Source organism: Elgaria multicarinata, chromosome 4 (genome assembly GCF_023053635.1).
Source record: "Elgaria multicarinata webbii isolate HBS135686 ecotype San Diego chromosome 4, rElgMul1.1.pri, whole genome shotgun sequence".
NCBI lineage: Eukaryota > Metazoa > Chordata > Lepidosauria > Squamata > Anguidae > Elgaria > Elgaria multicarinata.
The window spans coordinates 35,971,097-35,990,175 of NC_086174.1; the positions used below are offsets into that span (position 1 = coordinate 35,971,097).

The 19,079-nt window shown below is 41.9% G+C and overlaps 1 protein-coding gene across 1 annotated transcript in view; it reads left to right on the plus strand.

The window, feature by feature from the left end:
• The first annotated feature begins 807 nt into the window (after nt 1-807).
• Nucleotides 808-19,079, plus strand: part of LYPLAL1 (lysophospholipase like 1) — a 32,766-nt gene continuing 14,494 nt past the window's right edge. Inside the window, exons 1-2 of the mRNA XM_063125581.1 lie at nt 808-908; nt 6,904-7,003. Coding sequence (XP_062981651.1) covers nt 815-908; nt 6,904-7,003 — 194 coding nt within the window. The 5' untranslated portion in view covers nt 808-814. The remainder of the gene's footprint in view (nt 909-6,903; nt 7,004-19,079) is intronic.

Sequence of the window (19,079 nt, forward strand, 5' to 3'; positions counted from 1 at the left end):
TTGCACTATCTGTGTCCCAGGAAGAACATCCTGACAATGGGGAGACCAATGTAGAGAATGGGAACTTCTATCCAGCAGAGAACGGGAACTTGCAGGCAGCTGGCTTACCCCTGCCATAAAAATATATTTGGCTCCATCCATAGGCTAGGGGAAAGAGGGCTTTTGGGTTTGCATGAGAGCTGTCTATTACTGCACCTGGTGGGCCACTGTGGGAACAGAACGCTGGACAAGGTCGGCTTTTGGTCTGATCTAGCAGAGCTGTTCTTATGCACGTTGGTGTAGTGGGCCCAGGGCTCAGAGGGATGCAGCAGCGGCATATATTTTTTTAGTAGCAGGGATGCTAACACGTCATCTGCCAGCCCCCCCTCCTCACAGAGGCCCCTGCTCACGCTGACCTTAGTTGCTAACCTCACAGTAGCTGGGGGCCGGGAGAAGGATGAATTTTCCCAACACAAGATATTGCTCCCGATTGTAATGCAAACGAATTTGGGGCGTCCTGGCTGGGTGCTGCAGTCCAACGCCTCCGGAGCGCACCCGTTTGGGAGAAGGCTGTCGGGAGGCATCTTCTTGACCAGAACTGAAGCGCTTCCCCCTCTTGCTTTCCTTGGCCTCCGAGGGTGCCATCCCCCGCAGACCGAAGCGCCTTCAAACCCACAGCTTTGCGCGGCTTGTACTCCGCCTCGCGGCCTCCTTCTATCTGCTCCCGCCCGGTCGTAGAGCAACGCGCGCAGACCGCGCCTGCGCTCCCATCGGTGCGGCTGCGCTGTGGGTTGCGGCCGCCTCTTTTGCTTTTCCCCCGGAGGAAGCAGCCGGCATGGCGGCGGCGGGCCAAGCGGCGCTGCAGAGGAGCAGGGTGGCGGCCCCGGCAGGGAGACACACGGCGTCTGTCCTCTTTCTCCACGGCTCAGGTGGATGCTTCCAACCCCACACCCGTCTGCCGGGGGCTCCAGCGCGCCAACCTGGGCTGGCTTGTCCGGGAGAGAAAGGGCTGCGAGTCAGTGGAGGCTGGTGGCTCCGACTTTTTTGCTATTTGGCAAAAAAGTTAGTTAGTTGTGTAACTAACGGCTGTGAATTCACTCTGTCAAAGCCAGCGGGCAACTCTGAAGGAGCTATCCAAGATGCTGAACCTGTTTGTGGGTGGGTTTCAGCAACTTGGATAGCAACTTTGGAGTTCTGGCTGGTTCTGACTGAACCACAGAATGGATTCGCAATGAAATCGGAGCCAGCAGCCTCCACTGCCGCTAACAGTGACATTTCCCCGAACAAGAGTTATCCACAAAAGGGGAGACTTCCTGGGCGTGGGGGGATTGTTCTTCATGCAGGGAGTTGATAGAAGAAGAAGGAGGAGGAGGAGGAGGAGGAGGTAGTAGTAGTATCGTAGTAGTAGTAGTTCTGGCTTCAGCCTGCCTCATAATTCCAAATAACTTTATAATCCTAGATGTCCTAATCCCAGGTGTATTGCTGGTCACACTCACTGGTTACTCATTGCTGAATCAAATACAATTCATTGCACGTCATTGTGTTTGACTACAATTCCCCTGTGGGGGCTGTAGTCAAACATATCAGGAAGGCACCAGGTTGGGGAAGGCTAGCTTAGCCCCTTATGGTTAAATTGTGCCCTTTTAAAGCTGTCGAACCAATTTAATTGGTTTGTACCCATTTAAAAACTTTGTTCAGTGGTGCAGCTTGGTCATTTTAGACCCTGGACATAATGATCTTATGGGGGTGGGGTTTAGACTGCCACATGTATTTGTTATTTCATTTCCCCTGCTTTTTTTTTCTCTTGAAAGGAACCCAAGGTGTCTTATATGGTCCTTCTCCTATCTATTTTACCCTCACAACACCCATGTAAGGTAGTTAGTCTGAGAATCAAAGACTGGCCCAAAGTCACCTGATGAACTTCATGGCCAATGGGACTTGAAATTGGATCTCCAGAGCCCCAGTCCAACACTAACCTCTAGACTACAGTACACTGGTTCTCTACTGTGTGGTTTCAGTTGTGAAATACACAACTAACATTTCTCTGCTCCCCACACAGCTGCCATTTCATGCATTACAGCTAATATTCCTGATATGTTATCGTTGCCTGTTGCTGATTAAAGAACAACAATACTCTGATCACGAACAGTATTGCTTTTTAAATTCACTTAAATCATAGTATCATAATGACTACAGGAATAAAATGGAATTTGCTTTTGCTACGTTCATCACCTGTCACTCTCTACATGGTCATTTGAGGGCCCTTTGTGCTACTGGCCTTACAATGGTCCAACCCCAGCTACACCACTGACTGGTTTTAGGCCTGAGCCTTAACAAAGATTAAGTCCTACCATTGTGTATTGTCTATAGGAGGACCAGATGCAAAAAAAAGTTTGTTTTTAAAAAAAGGACAGACAGATAGGCTCTCTCTGCCTTTAATAGTTTGTTTAAAGAATGGAATTTTATCGGTGGAAGGTTTGTTCATCCACCTATGACAAGCAGCAGGGATAATGACTTTTCTAAACACTCCCCTCATATCTGGGCCAGTTCACACAAATGAGCCCTGTTCACTTTGTCTTATATATTCCTCCACCCGATAGATGGGTGTATTGGGGGGGGGGGGAGCATAAATGTGAGCCTCCTATCTGTGAAGGGAACTCTGCAGTCATTTCCACATTTGCAGCTGACCTTTTACAAGCTTCCAGGATCATGGGAATGGCTGTACTGTGTAGACAGTGGTAACTCACATTAAGCATTTCTGCACATGATATTGTACTAGAGTATATTGAAATAAGCTCTGCTTGTGTAAACCTGCAATGTTTTGTGGCTGGAAAAATCTGACTCTCTTCAACTAGCCCTTTATTAGTGCTGAGCAATATACAGCTGTTTGAATGTCATAAGCACCTATCGGATAGTGCCTGAGGCTTCACTGGTGATAATTTATGCAGTTGATGTATCTGTGCACCACCATCCATGTGCCAATTTTGAAAATTTTTAAATTTTGAGAACTTATTCAATTAGTTTGTCAGAGGCTAGACATTTATTTATTCAAGTCCTCATCATACAGCAACTTGTGATGGGTTGCTAATTGCAGAATCTGGGAAATACTCCCATATACATCTGTAACCTTAGAAAATCATTCGGGACTACCAGACACATTTGTATGAATGGAATGCAATCTTTTTTACCTAATTACTGGATTGTATCTAATATTAATACTAGTTAGAGGATTGTTTAGCTTTGAAAAAAGGAGGCTAAGGAGAGATATGATAGAGGTGTACAAAATTATGCATGGTATGGAGAATGTGGAAAGGAAGACCTTTTTCTCTCTCTCTCAAAATAGTAGAACCCGGGGTTATCCCATGAAGCTTATTGGTGGGAGATCCAGAACAAATAAAAGGAAGTACTTCTTCACACAGCGCATAGTTAAATTATGGAACTCACTACCACAAGATGTAGCGATGGCCACCAATTTGGATGGCTTTAAAAGGGGGTTGGATAAATTCCTGGAGGCAAAGGCTATCAATGGCTACTAGCCCTGATGGTTGTGTGCTATCTCCAGCATTCGAGGCAGTAAGCCTATGTGTACCAGATGCTAGGGAACATGGGTGGGAGGGTGCTGTTGCACCATGTCCTGCTTGTTCATCCCTGGCCGATGGCTGGTTGGCCACTGTGTGAACAGAGTGCTGGACTAGATGGACCCTTGGTCTGATCCACATGGCACTTCTTCTGTAGAGTAGATCCAGTACTAATTTAAGTTCCATTTATTTCAATAGGTCTACTCTAAGTATAGACAAATAATATATCCTGCAGGAGAGGGGAAAAGTCAGGATTCTGCTAGTGGTTTGAGTACTATGCAGCCTTTCATTTTTGATACGTTTTCATTTGAAGTATAAGGGTATTTTTATATCTTATTTATTTATTTATTTATTACTTTTTATACCGCCCAATAGCCGAAGTTCTCTGGGTGGTTCACAAAAATTTACTAGTTCTGGAAGTTAGGTTTTAATGGAAGATCAGAGGGGGTTCCTTAATGTGGACTGGTATGTTGTTTTGCCTTAGTGTCCACTGCCTAAATGATGATAGTGATGATGAGAGGCAATACCAAAGAGCAGTAGCACATTAGGCCCAGTTTCCATGGACTTTTAGTTGTAGCATGGACAGGTATATGTTCACAGCCTTCGGGTACTTTAATGCCTATCCCATTTTAATTACCTTAGGGCTAGCTTGTTTATCTGACCACAGGCATGCTGAGATTGTTATTTCTCGGCAGGTGCTATTCTCGTACAGCTATTTAATTTGTGGTTTTTGACTAGGTGAGCTAGATCAAAGCCAGTTTTTATGTGGTTTTAAATAACTTTTTTTTCTTTTATGTGTGAAACTCATTGGAGTTATTGGACTGTAAGGTTGTTTAAAATGGTTTTACCACCCTACTGTAAACTCGTGTTTACAAGGGATCATTTTTCATGAAATGGCTATAGTTGCCAGTTCCTGATCCAGAGACAACAGCTGCTGCTGCTGCTGAGCTCCAGGAGTGCGAGACCTTATTTCAAAGGTTCCCAATGGGGCACCTCCAGGCACCATAGCATCCATGGGTATCTCCAATGGCTCCTGTGATGCGTGCAGGCACTGATTTTTTTTCTTCCCCATTTTTTAAATATATATGCATGGATTTTTATGAAATGGATACACCTTTCTAGCAATTATACATGGCTTCAACAAAAGTGGACCAAATATCCAAATACGTAAGTATCCATTTGGAGGTGGCACCAATATGCCACTCGTTCAAATGTTGAAAGTGTTATAAAGAATAGTGTAACTCCCCCTGGCTGTGCTCTGAGAACACCAACAGAGATAAACTCACACAGATTCTAAGATCCCAGAGGCTGAATAGGTCCAAGCCCTTCCAACTAAATCTTAGCTAAAATCTATAAGACCCTGCAACTATCCCTGACACATAGATATGAAAGTTAGACACCAAAGCTGTGATCCACTGATTAGGCATGTTGTGGTGGAGCCTACAGCAGTATCTCAAATTCCCAAATGTGCCCATGGGTCCAAAAGATGGGAGACCCTTGCCATATTCACAAAGTGTGGTGGCTACAGGCCATTGTCTCTCCCAGTGCCCTGGGTGCTACAGCAAGTGAGGAGAGAGGGCAAGAGAATGTATGGCCACAGAATCTCGGCAGGATCTGGCCAACCGAATCATGATTGCTCTCACCAGCTTATATCAACTAAGGAGTATGTCACCCTTTACTATAAAGGGGGAAAAAGAATCATCAATGTTTTGTATGCTTATTTGGAAGCAAGTCTCACTTGGTCCGGTGGGCTTTACTGTGTTTTAGGATGGCAGCCTAACTTGCATAAAGCCCTAAACAACTTGGGACCGGGATACCTGAGAGAGCGCCTTCTCCCTTACCAACCTGCCCGGTCACTGAGGTCATCCGAGGGCCTGCTCCTGGTGGTTCCACCTAGACCCATCCTCCGATTGGAATCCACCAGGGGAAGAGCCTTCAGCGTGGTGGCGCCCCTCCTGTGGAATTCCCTGCCTCTGGAGGTCAGGCAGGCGCCAACCTTGTACTCCTTTCGGCGCCTCCTGAAAACATCTTTATTCCAAGAAGCCTTTCTTTAACATGCAGCCTTGGATTTCTGTTTTTGCTTCTTTTTAAATTTTGTTTTAACTGTTTTATTCTGTTTTTATTTTCATTTTACCTTGTACACCGCTCCGAAATTTTTCAATGGGGAGCGGTATATAAATATTCTAAATAAATAATAAATAAAGGATAATAATTAGTGGATAGGCAAGCCTGATAGGAGGACCTCATACTATATGCTAGGGGATCTGCATTTGGAAGTTTTCGTCTATGTGCTTTGAGGCTTGGCCTGCCTCACACATAAGAAATGGAAGAAAAAGATTTATTTATTTATTTATTTATTTATTTATTTATTACATTTATTTACTTATTTCTTACCTGCCTCTCCCTTTGGATTGAGGTGGGGAACAACATTAATACAACAATACAATATAAAGCAAACACATAAAACTAATTAAAAGAGCATATAAAACCAAAACAATATTTAAATAATAATTGGGGCATCTTAAAATTCTTAGGTTTAGAATTCATCTGGGTAGGCCTGCCAGAAAAGACTAGTCTTTATAGCTAGTCTTTAACACTGAGTTTTTAACACTCAGAAGGAGTGTTAAGTTGACAAATCTCCTCCGGCAGGCCATTATACTGTTGGACCATTTGTCCATCTAGGTCAGCATTGTCTTCACCAGCATTTCCCAACCTGTTACCCTCCAGATGCTTTAAACTACAACTCCCAGCATTCCTGACCATTAGCCTTTCTGGCTGGACCTGAAGGGCATCAGGTTGGGGAAGGATGGTCTACACTGATTGAGTTTCAGACTGGAGTCTTTCTCACCTCTACCTGGACAGAACCGGAATTGAACCTGGGTCCTTTTGCATACAAATTGTGTCCTCTACCAGGTTGCTGTGGGCCAGCCTTTCTCCTTTCACATCTGTTCTTAAATGGCAGATTGTAAAATGAGAAGTTTCAAGTATCTGAGCAATTTTTAGGCTTTCTAACTTACTCTTTTTTGTTTATGTTCTTTTCCAATGTACTCAATGTGGTTAGTAAAGTTATTTATAGAAGAGGAGCATTGGTTTTACAAGTTTATGGAATTAGTTGCATGACTTTTAGATCATTTAACAAAATGGTAGACCATAATCATTTTGTGCTTAACGGAGAGATATTAAGTGCTACTTGGTTGTCCTGAAATCTGCTAAATCCTGCTTGGTTGAGCTTGTATTTCCAGATGTTGCTCAGTTTCTGTCTGTCTTGGACATGTAATTTATCTAGGCCTAGTGTTTGGCATTGCATAGATATCTAATGCAGATGGTATCTTTCTGTATTATTCAGGTGATACCGGCCAAGGAGTAAAAGACTGGATCAAGCAAGTTTTGAATCAGGATTTGTCTTTCCAACATATAAAAGTCATTTATCCAACAGCTCCTACCAGGTACACTTCAAAGCATTTCCATGATTGTATTAAATTACTCTTTTTTAAAAAATTGTTTATTAAGAGTGCTGAGGAAAATGGGCGGGTGGACTCGTGTCCTGCTTGGCTTGTGGGTTCCTCGTCAACAGCTGGTTGGCCACTATGTGTACAGGATGCTGGACTAGCTGGACCCTTGGTCTGATCCAGCATGGCTCTTCATACGTTCTTATGTTAAGATTATAACTAGTTGTCACAAGGATTTGATTCCTTGTAAATGGTTAGGAAATCAGCAGGAATCAGCTTCCTTCTGATTCTCCTCTCTGTTCCTCACTAGAAGAAGGAGCATAAGAAATATTAACCCTGGAGACAAGAACAAACCAGACAAGTCTAGAGGAGAATGCAGTACAGGCAGCAGAGCTGGATATGCATCTAATGAAGTTGCATTCTAAGCTGAATTTGTGGAAGTGCTTTTCTCCAGCTGTATATTGATATCCGCAGTCACCCTTGGTGAGATGGCAAGTTCTATGGACGGCTTAACTCAGTGTTTTGTTTTGTTTTTCAAATGGCTTGTTCAGAAGACACTTTAAACCCTTGTTGGTTAAAGCTTTTGGTTAAGCAGCTGGGTTTAGGGTGTCTTGTGCAATGCGTTTTGCTAAACCCTGCTGACTCACTAATTCTAGTCGGACCATGTGCAGCAGGGTTAGCGGCTCTAACCATGGCTTAAAAGTGTTGTGTGCGACAGCACAGCTTGTGGTTAGTGCTAACCCCAGAGAACCACAGTTTCACAGTAACCACAGTCCCTGAGTGTCGTCTGAATAGGCCCACTGCGGGATAGTAAAGCTTTCCATAATATTTTAATCCAGTTGCTGACTTTGAATTCCCTGTTGTTCAAGGGCCACGTTTCTCGAATCTATGCTTATAAAATGTCACAAGTCAAGTCTAATGGACACTGGGCTGCACTTGGATAAGTTGCATGGGCTCGCATGTGGCCATTTTGTTCCTCCCTTCATGCAAGTGAGGAAACAAGCCAGGAAGCTGCAGTTAACGCACTTCGTAGTTTCCTTCTTGCATCTGGGATAGCTAATGGCTTCCAAATAAGCCAGGATAGGAAACCATGGTTTAAAGTGGTCTTAATATGCTGGCTTGTTTGGAAGTTGTGAAGCATAATTTCCCAGTTCAGATGTAACGGGAAGCTGTGATATAGACCATAGCTAGACCTAAGGTTTATCCCTGGATCGTCCAGGGGTCAAACCCGTTCATCTAGGTGACACACAGGGGATGCAGTGCTCAGGCAGGGGCGAACCCTGGATGATCCCAGGATAAACCTTAGGTCTAGCTGTGGCCTAACTGTGTCTTCCTGGCTTGTTTCCTGCTTGTGCAAAGGGAGGCGCAGAGCAGCTGCTTGTTGGTTCATGAAGCTTGTTGCTAGCTGAGAGATGGAACATGGCCTGGGTTTTCTAGGAATGATGCCACATTTAGAATGACTGGAGTCATTGGACTTGTGCTTGTGGATAAAGGCCACAAGTGCATCACACAAGGGATAACAGACATTGGCAGGAAGGAAGAATATACTAATAAGGTTTAAAAAAATGTAAAAAGTGTTGCCCTTGTCACTGGTTTAGTTTAAATATGGATCCCACCTGAAAAGTTTGGTGATGACTGATTTAAGTTATGACTAGGTGAGCTAATATAATATAAAACACAGTGTTTTCTAGTGAGTGTTACACTGTAGAGAGGTTATAGGTTTTAAAGCCCTTTCAAAATTTAAAATATTTGAAGAGTTAAATGTTGGCAGTAAAGTTTGGGGCTGGGGGGGAGGGGTCGCATTCATTTCTTGTTCTTGACAGCAAACTGACTGTGCATAATTCAATCCAAGACAGCAATAGGCCTTCTGCAAGTTATTCCCTCTCTACCCCCCAAATCCCTTTTAAAAATTGTTGTGGGCAAATTTTAAAAAACCTGCTTTGCATTTGACTTTGTCAACTGGGCAGTAAATCACAGAATGCTACAGAGCATCCACCTTCCTGAGAAGCACCATGAACTAACACAGTGAAATAGAGCAGACGTAAGCTAATTATTTACAATTGGAAGTATCTGGCGAAATGTAGAAAGAACAGACATTTGCAGAGAATCCTTTAATTTGGATCTACACCTGGAAGATCTGATACCACAGCCTGGTAATGGTCAAATCCTTTTTTTTTTTGGACTCGTTCTTCATTTGTTAAATAGGTGGATAAACAGGGCTCTGGAATCTGAAGAAATGAGCTCTTGCCTACGAAAAGCAATAAATGTATTAGTCTTCAGGGGTGGTAATGAGAATGAATGAAATAAGGATTGTAAGACATTTGGCACATCATTACAAGTGCCATGTATGGCAGTGATTAGTACAATTATAATTATGTTAGGACTTGAAAGTATAAAGTAGTTTTGTTCACGTACCAATGGATATTATTTATGCACATGCACTTACGTGCACACCAGTTCAAGACAAATGCTCAGATCCTATGTTTGTTTTTAAATTGCCTGTTTTGTTAAGGTCTTTAGCATCAGCTCTTTAGCAAATTGGACTTTAACAGTGTCTCAACTTGCATAGGATTGCACCCGTAGTAAGGTGTCAGAGAAGGCCCATCTAAGCGGACGATGGACAGCAGAAACAGCAATGCAGCTTCCATGGCAGTCTGTGCTATGTTCATTTGCTCTCAAAAGCCTCAGGTCTGATCTGCAGCCCAATTAATCTGAATTTCTGAAATTATCCTGATTCAGGATCCCTGCTGCCAACCAGGGCAACCATCCAGTCCTGAAATTTGCCGCCCCACCAAATCAATGTGCAGCGGAGAACATACCAACTTTAGCACAAGTGTCAATTTATGCTAGGAAATCTATTTGGCGTCGTGACATCCTGTGTGAAAAGTGGGCAGAGCCCTATAAAAAACAATCTGGCCCTGGGATACTTTCAACAGCAACCAAGGACGGCTTGGTGGCGTTTGGCTGGAAACATCCTCAGTCAACCATGGTTGGATGGACATTTGTTAGGATTGGTCCTGGTATAGGATATATTTTCTCAGGGCTGGAAGTTGATATACACTGGTGATTTCTAAATTCTGTGTCAGGCATAAAAGCATGTTGGGAGAAGGGCTGAAGACTAAGCCGTGATGTTGGCTGCATTCTAGGTCTGTTGGAGCATAGTTTCCCCTTCCTTTTCTCCATATATGGTCAATGACATCATCCAAAGGGAGGGAGTAAGGGCACACCAGGATTCTCTGATACAGTTTGTGCTGCAAGCTGACAGGTATGATGGAATCCCAGAGGCAGTGCCATGGCCAAGGAAGTATATTATTATTATTATTATTATTATTATTATTATTATTATTATTCAGGGTGGATAAAAATCAATGATTTAAAAAACCCCAGATATTTTTTATTTAAATCGGATTTTTTTTAATAAAATGCTTTTTGAGGAGAAATCTGTCTAAAGATAGTTTTCTATTTAAGATACATTATAGTCCAAAGGTTATTCATCATGAAATAAGGATTAGTTTTTAAATAAAATAAAATAAATAAAATATTTTGTGAACTGCCCAGGGAGCTTTGGCTGTTGAGCGGTATAAAAATGCAATAAATAAATAAATAATAAAAAATAGTTCTTAATTATGTAGCATGAGGCTGTATATTCATGCAATGTTTACAATTTTTGGTAAATGAATTCCATTAATCCATTCACAATGTCATGCTCTTCCAGAGGTTTCTGTAAGATTATTGGGCATTTTTTCTATCTAGAAGATATTATCACAGATGCTTGGTTTTACAGTTCTCAAAACTGAATTTGTGTCTGCATAAATCACAATCCCATTGTTCCTTTGCAAACCTTTGTACACAGAATCAACCCCTTACCTCTTAATTGCTAAGTTTCAAAAAAAATCAATGAATAGATTGTTGGGAGTGGAATAGATCTGAACAAGAAGCTAAGATTAAAACTAATCTGAAAGTTGTTATTCTAAAAATGAAACCCTCATCTGGTTGTAAATATTAAGATTATACCAGCAAGAATGAGTCTTAGGTAACTCTGTTAAATAAAATATAGTGAGGAAGAGTGCACTTTTTTTGGGTGGGGGGAGTCATATGATTAAATCGAGTCTTTCTGAGTAGTAATTTAAATCGTGATTTAAATCATGATTTAAATCAAATCCACCTTGTTATTATTATATTTATTTATATCCCGCCTTTTGCCCAATGCTGGGCCTCAAGGTGGCATTACAAAATTTAAAACATATACATTAAAAACCTATAGAGATATACAAAAGTTAAAAGTGTATTAAACATATTCCAATATTAAAACATTTAAAATGACAATTTTAAAAGTACTAGGCACAGATGGCGGTCCAGATCATTCACCAGAGACCTGCCAGAACAAAAAAGTCTTTGCCTGTATCCTGCCCCTGAGTGACTGGAGAAATTGGAAGGTTGAAATGCAGGAGGGTGTGATTAGGTGAGCAGTTCATCAGCTGTAATGATGATGCCTCTTCATTGTTTTTGGGATCTGATCAATATGATGCACCTTTTTCTCAGTGTGAGAATAAACTAAACTTCCCAATTTTAATACAGAAAAAAGAGCTGTGCCCTAAATAGTTAAAGTTTAAGAAAAGCTGATCTACGTGATCTCTTGGGTCTCGCCGAACTCTGGTTCTTGCTGTCTCTTTTGCTTGCTACATTCTGTTTTCACTTCGCCTGTGCAAAACGTTTTATTTGCAGCAATTTGCTGACTTGTTAGGGCTATAGCAATTTTGCATGATGATGCAATAGCTTGACTGGTGGATCATCATTGCAGCCACTTTTAAATTCACCTGTAGTGGATCTTTCTGGATCAGTAACCAATAGCTCAGTTTTAGAGTATGTACTTTATGTCAAAAAGGCCCTAGCATCTCCAGTTAAAACAGGATCAGGTAGCTAACATAGCTAGTGATGCAAAATCTCTGCTGCCAGTCAGAATAGAAAGTCCTGGGCCAGCTGGGCCACGATCTGATCCAGCAGTGATTTGCTTCCTATGTTAGGGTGACCATATTTTGGAAACCAAAAAGGAGGACAACATGGTCACCCCCAAGGGGACGTGTCCAGTACCAAGGGGGCGTGCCCACCCGAACATAGCCTTGGTCACATGTCTGATTTTACAGCACACATTTAAGACAAATCTGTTCTACATAACATCTTAATGTTAAAATCACTGAAGTAAAGAACAAGTGAGAGATTCAATGTATCTGAAATTAACTTCACTCACTCCTACTTTTGTAGGTTTTGCTGTACTTTGAAGCTTTTGCTATACTCTGTGTGTTACATTCTCCCCTTCCCTCAAATATCTTTTCTGACTGTATCTTCACTCATTGCAAGCTGCTGTTGTTGTTAACAGGGTTTGCTACTGCCCCCAGATCTGTTTCAAATTTGGTATGGCTAAAGCTCTACCTAAAAGCTTTCATGGTGCCAACTTTCAGCTCTTTATCTTTAAAAATGATGATTTTAAAAATAATAATTTTAAAACCTCAATTTTTAAAAAAATCCTAAAAAATCAATGGATGAACAGATCTGTTTCAAATTTGGTGTGGCTAAAGCTCTACTCAGATCCTATCATGGTACAAAGTTTCATCTCTTTAACGTTAAAAATGACGATTTTAAAAATAATAATTTTAAAATCTCAATTTTTAAAAAAATTCTAAAAAATCAATGGATGAACGGATCTGTTTCAAATTAGTTATGACTAAAGCCCTTCCTAAGAGCTACCATTGTGCCAAGATTCATGTCTTTATCTTAAAAAATGACGGAGTTATAAGCATTTTTGTTAATTCCCATTAGAGCTGCTCTTTGGGGGGGGGGAAATATCCGTATTTCCCCTCCCCCTCCCGGATTTGCCATCAAAAACCCGGACAAATCCGGGCAAATTCGGTCATATGGTCACCCTATGCTATGTTTCTTTTAGTCCCAGTGCAGATGTAACATTTTTCAACTCTTAACCATGATTAAGGAATTGAAGCACATAGGAGCCAAGGTCACTTTTGGTCTAAATATTGGTAGTTTGGGGTGTATTGTGGCTAGTGATTAGCTTGTGATAATACCGTATTTTATCGATTCTAAGACACCATCGATTGTAAGACGCACACTAATTTCAGTACCACCAACAGAAAAAAAAGCTTTGATTCTAAGAATAATAATCGCACCTGCGATTCTAAGACGCACCCCATTTTTAGAGATGTTTATATGGGAGGAAAAGTGTGTCTTAGAATTGAAGAAATACGGTAATAAAATGATTGCATTTAATGTTGTCATTGGGCCCAAAAGACCTCAAGGGGGCAATGTGTTAACTAGTGCTCATTGTTTACATGCAAGCAAGAAGTAACTTTGAGGAGTGTATTTTTCAAAGGCAGAGTTCTAGAAAGTTCAGTTAATAATACATTTGCAAAGATTAGATATCCTTACATTCGGTAAGGAATTGGGTAGGAATCATGGTTTGTATTTGAATGAGCCACTGAATTACATACAATGTAGAAATAACAACTGAATCAACTTACTGTGGTTAAATATAACTTCTTTTTTCTCTGCTCCTCCACCCCCTCAATTATTGTGATTAAATGTGCTGTAACTTAAGTTGGGGCTTTAAAAATAGCATCCACTGCCACGTCTGCCCAAGTGGAGGGTTTGTGGGGGGGGGGGGTTCAAGCAAATGGGTGTTTTTTCTCCCTCCTTTGAGTGGGCATGGCTGCAGCCTTAAATACTGTTTCAGCTGCTAACAGTGTGAATTAAATATTTGTTTTCTGTTGAATTTCTAAATTGGGACAGAATACTGATTTTCCCCTCCTCCCCTCCCTCCCTTTTGCTTTTCTCTTAAATAGAAAGTGATAGCTTAAATTGGCATTAAAGAAGCTAACGTGGTCAGGTTAAAATTATGTCGTCTCAACTTTTTGAAATAAATATACTGTACCTTGTTATGCTCCCCTTCAACAGATTTAGGTCAAAGAATCTTTGTGTTATGTAGCATTACTTTCTCACAATTCTTCCCATTGTAAATCCAGAGTTAACCAATGAATAAATGAATTCTACAGGCAGATAACATATGCACTTTTTATTATACATTTTGTAAAGAATTTTGAACTCCCATTTAAGTAAATATTTGTGGAGCCCTCGGAAATGGTTTCTTCGTAGTGCAATTTTTTTTCCTGAGCCTGCAGTGGCTCAGGCTTTTTTCCTGAGCTTCTCAGAGTAGGTCTCTCTTTTTGGCCACAATACAAAACCACCAGTCAGCTTGGCACTATTTTAAATAGATTGGCAGCTACTTGATCCACGGGAGTCTTGCTGATCATAACTGAGATGAGTCAGTAAAATTGTGTTGAGACTTGCTCTGGACAGTACCCACCCAGACTCTCAAGGAAATATTTTATTAATCCTTCTGTAAGGGTGGGCAAACTCACTTGCGTCCAATTCGGTGGATGCTTGCCCCATCGCCCCTGCTGTCCAACCCTGCACATTGGGCCGCGTGACCTTTTGAGGCTTGGCTTGTCCTGGCAAGTGTTCAGTATCTGTGAAATTGCGCACTCTCCCCTCGCTTGTAGGGGCCTTGCGAGTGCTCGAGCGCAGGTCCACATTCACATGAAATGTGCCTGACTGGGTCTGTGGGGCTTGGGGCAGCCCATCAGACTCCCGAACTCAGTCGGGTGCTTACAGCATTCCTGTCCTTCTGATTCCTATCCTTTTCCTCCAACCTTAAGCAATGGGTTACAGTTGGGTCCCGCTAGCATATGGGCAGGGTTGGATACTGCAGTGCGCTGGGGCTTGTCTAAACGATGGGTTTGCCCCAGGGTGAATTTGCAGTAGTGACAGGTTATCTACATGACGCAGCCGCCATTGCGAAGCCATCCAGGGGCAAACCCAGAAACTCCGCTGAAAAAAAGTCGGGCACTTACCCCAACTTTTTTGGCTGTGGACCCCCTGATTGGTTGCCATCAGCTGGACAGCAAAGGAGGTGGACCTTCAGGAGCTCAGGAGTGCCCCGTGGTAAATAAAAAAATAAAAAGGGGTGGGAGGACAGGTACAAAGCCCGTTCCTCCCCTCCCCCAATTTTTTAATTTTTAAAGCTTTATTATGTGTATCTGCGAAGCTGCGCAGATACAGATAATAAGAATACAAAAATGGGGAGGGGGAAGGAACGGGCAGCCAGAGGGAGGCCAAAGGGAGGAGAGGTGGTTCAGGTGCCCTGCGTCCCTCTCCTCGTCCTCCTCTGGCTGCCTCGTTCCTCCCCCATCCTTCCCAGTGCTCAGCGCAGTGGCAGCTGTGGCAGAAAGTCCGCACTTGTGTTCCTTCCCGTGCAGATGGCGGGAAGGAACGCAAGTGCGGGAGTCGGAGGCCTTGCGACACCAAAGCACCACCATCAAGACAGGGGCCTGGTCTGCGAATACATTTTATTTCTTTTAGACTCCAGGTGGAAATGTTTCTCTTGCAACTGCTTTATGGTTTAGTACAGGGGCAGGTAATATGGCATCCTCCCATTGCACTGGATGTCAACTCCTATAATCCCTGACCATTGGCTTTTCTGTCTGGGCTTACAGGAGTTGGAGTCCAAAACATCTGAAGGAAACGAAGTTCCCTACTCCTGGTTTAGAGAAGCTAACAGTTGTTAAGCCTGGCCCTCTGCACAATATGCAGCTTATATAGGCAACGCCTGAGCCCTGGTGATACCAGGTGAAGTCAAAATGGTAGTGTGACCAGAAATCATGACAAATGCATAAGCAACGCTGACTGTCAGAAAAGGGTGCGAGATTTTTCAGGAGATTTTGGAACCGTATATTGGGGTACATTTTGTCCAAAATGTGCCCCCAAATACACAGTTTGCCTCGTTCTTAGCCAGAGATGCATTATTTCTTAGTTGCTGCATTGAGGTAATTCCAGAAGGCAAGAGCTGTGTTCTTCATTTCTTTGCATCTCTTCTTGAGCCTCCATTCATACATGACTATATTGCTACTAGTCCTGATGGCAATGTGCTATCTCCAGTACCAGACGCAATAAGCCTATGTACACCAGTTGCTGGGGAACATGGGTGGGAGGGTGCGGTTGCACCATCTCCTGCTTGTGGGTCCCTGGTTGACAGCTGGTTGGCCACTGTGTGAACAGAGTGCTGGACTAGATGGACTCTTGGTCTGATCCAGCAGGGCTCTTCTTATGTTCTTATATCCAGCACTTGATCCAACACTACATCCAACACCAAGCATCAATTTCCACATGTGACGGGGCCATACGGGTAGGAAAGCTCTGTCACTTCAAACAAGCACAATGCTTTTCAGTGGAATCAGTTGACACTGTCAGCCGCATATGTTTTAAGTAACTTTGATTTGAATCTGGGGAGATTTAACCACTTGGCTAGATCTTACCCCTTTTTGTTTCGCCCACTGAAGATGGATGCATATGCTTAATTGCTTCCCTGAATCTGAGCCTCGAGTTTTGAGTACATTTAAGCAAGTACAGACAAAAGAAGAGATGTACATTCATATGTGAATCCATCGCTCCAGGTAAAAGCAAGCATGCATAGTAGCAAAGCAATCCGATGTGCATAAGCATACCTGAAACCAGGGTCTTGAGCCCAGATGTTTGAATTCTCTTTTCTAGAGGAAGGGGAAGAAAGGAAGCATCGGCAACTGTTGAAGACTGGTAGGAGAAAGGTGTAAGTGATTGTTGCTAGGGATGTATGAGAAATTCATTTCAGTTTGGTTTGGATCAGAATTTTACCTAGCTTGCACCTCCCAGACTGAACATAGATGCAAACTGCGGTTGAAGTCCATGTATTTCCAATCTTACAGTATGATTTGCAGACACACACACACACCCAAAATGCGTACTTTTAATAATAATAATAATTTTATTTTTACCCACCTCTCCATTCTGATCGAGGCGGGGAACAACAGCAAATATAAAATACATAAAACTGAATTAAAACATAATATACATTGTTAAAACATCCTCAAAACATTCTAAAAACACTTTTGAAAAAATGTGCACAAATACGCTAGAATAAATGGGAGAAGAATCCATACATTTAAAAAATGTGCAGGATTAATGCATACATTTGGGGAAATATGCATGGATTTTTGTGCAAAACAATAAAACAAAGCTTACAATCTGATATGGACTCGAGTCAGAATGACCTTCAAGATGGAATTTGGAGAACTGTGGTGAGCTCGCATTTTGCTGATATTTTCTCTCCTCCATCATGGATGGATGGATGGATAGACAGACAGGTATGTTAAACATTTTGGATGCACACATATTTCATAAATATAAAACCCTACATAAATACATGGCTGAAATATAGCCTTGTTTGTGCTTTAAAACCAAATCCTTAGTCCAGAGTGGGCATTTTGTGGCCTTCCAGGTATTTAGGCCTGCAACTTCGATCAGCCCTAGCTAGCACAGCTAGGGCTATGAGGGGAGTTGTAGGCCAAAACATCTAATACCTCCAGTATCACAGGCAGTAAGCCTTTGTATACCAGTTTCTGGGGAATATGGTCGGGATGGTGCTATTATTATTATTATTATTATTAGTAGTAGTAGTAGTAGTATCCCGCCTTTTGCCCAATGCTGGGCCTCAAGGTGGCCTTACAAAGTTTAAAATATACATTGAGGGGGGGGAGGACATAAACGTTTAAAATACACAACAAAATTATAAGACAATATAATTATGCTGTTACTCTCATGTCCTGCTTGTGTGTTTCCCATTGACAGCTGGTCAGCCACTGTGTAAACAGAATGCTGGACTAGATGGATCCTTGGTCTGATCCAACATAGCTCATCTTATGTTCTTATGAGAGCCACAAATTGCCCAACTCTGGTTTGGGCTGACATCCTAAACTTGTTAAAGGTTTAGAAGCGAAGAAAAGACAAAGCAAAACTTTAAAAACATTGGGTTTTTTGGGTAGGGAGATATATGTTCAGCAATTATTTTAATTCGCTTTTTAATTACATTTTGAGGTTGTGGGAGTAAAGCTGATTTATGATATACAAAGATGGAACCTTACTCAAAACTCTAGGCTCAGATTCAGGAAAGCAATTAAGCATATGCATCCACCTTCAGTGGGCGAAACAAAAATGGGTAAGATCTAGCCAAGTGGTTAAATCTCCCCACATTGAAATCAAAGATTCTTAAAACATATGATTTAACTTTGTTTGGATCGTGCCCATGGCTGACGGAAGTAAAAGAGGTTTCAGCAGACAGAATTTATTACAGTGAAGAAGCTGAGCTGACATATTTAGACCTTTTTTTAGTGCGCACACATACAGCTGTTCTTCAGAGTGGTAGTTGAAAACTCTGGCATCCATGCTGATGGTGAACGCTTCTGTTGCCAATGGGATGGGAGCCAAGAGACATCAGGAGCTAGTACCAATGGATTAATCTACACAAAACTGGATGTCAAGAAAAGAAAACAAACCTCTTTGTTCTATTGTAGAAGGAATGGCATCCGTACTATAGCCCCGTCTACCCAGATTTAGTGCATGCCAATTTAGAAGAAAGACCCTGCTACCTATTTTTTAAATGGAGTGTATTCTACTCTGTATTGTCTGACAACCTAATTGCCCATTACAATTATACTTCAGACTGTATTGTCCCTTTTGTGACCAATGTTTTATATTGCTGCTAAACTGGATTGACAGTCCTGGTACCAGAACTGGATTCCAGAGCTTCATCTTGGAAGGAATGGATTACACATTCCTCCTTCTGTGACATTATTATTATCATTATTATTATTATTTTAAAAAGAAAGATAATGGCAACCTCTTTCAAAATACACATTTCCTGTACATTTTCTTACATTTTGATTCAGAAAAATAGATGTACAAAAAGTTGGTGCTGTCTATTTTAACAGAGGCAGCAGATTCAAAATGGTTGTGCATGTGCTGCTTCAGTTTTTTAAAAAGAAACAGTCTGTATGAACAGGGTAGCTCAGTATGTACGTCGGGGCCATTAATGGGCAATTAAGGCCAAATTCCACATGGTGGTGACAGTTCCAGAATGGAATAGCTTCAGTTGCATAGAAAGAAAGGTCTGTTTTCAAGTGTATGAGGTAGAACT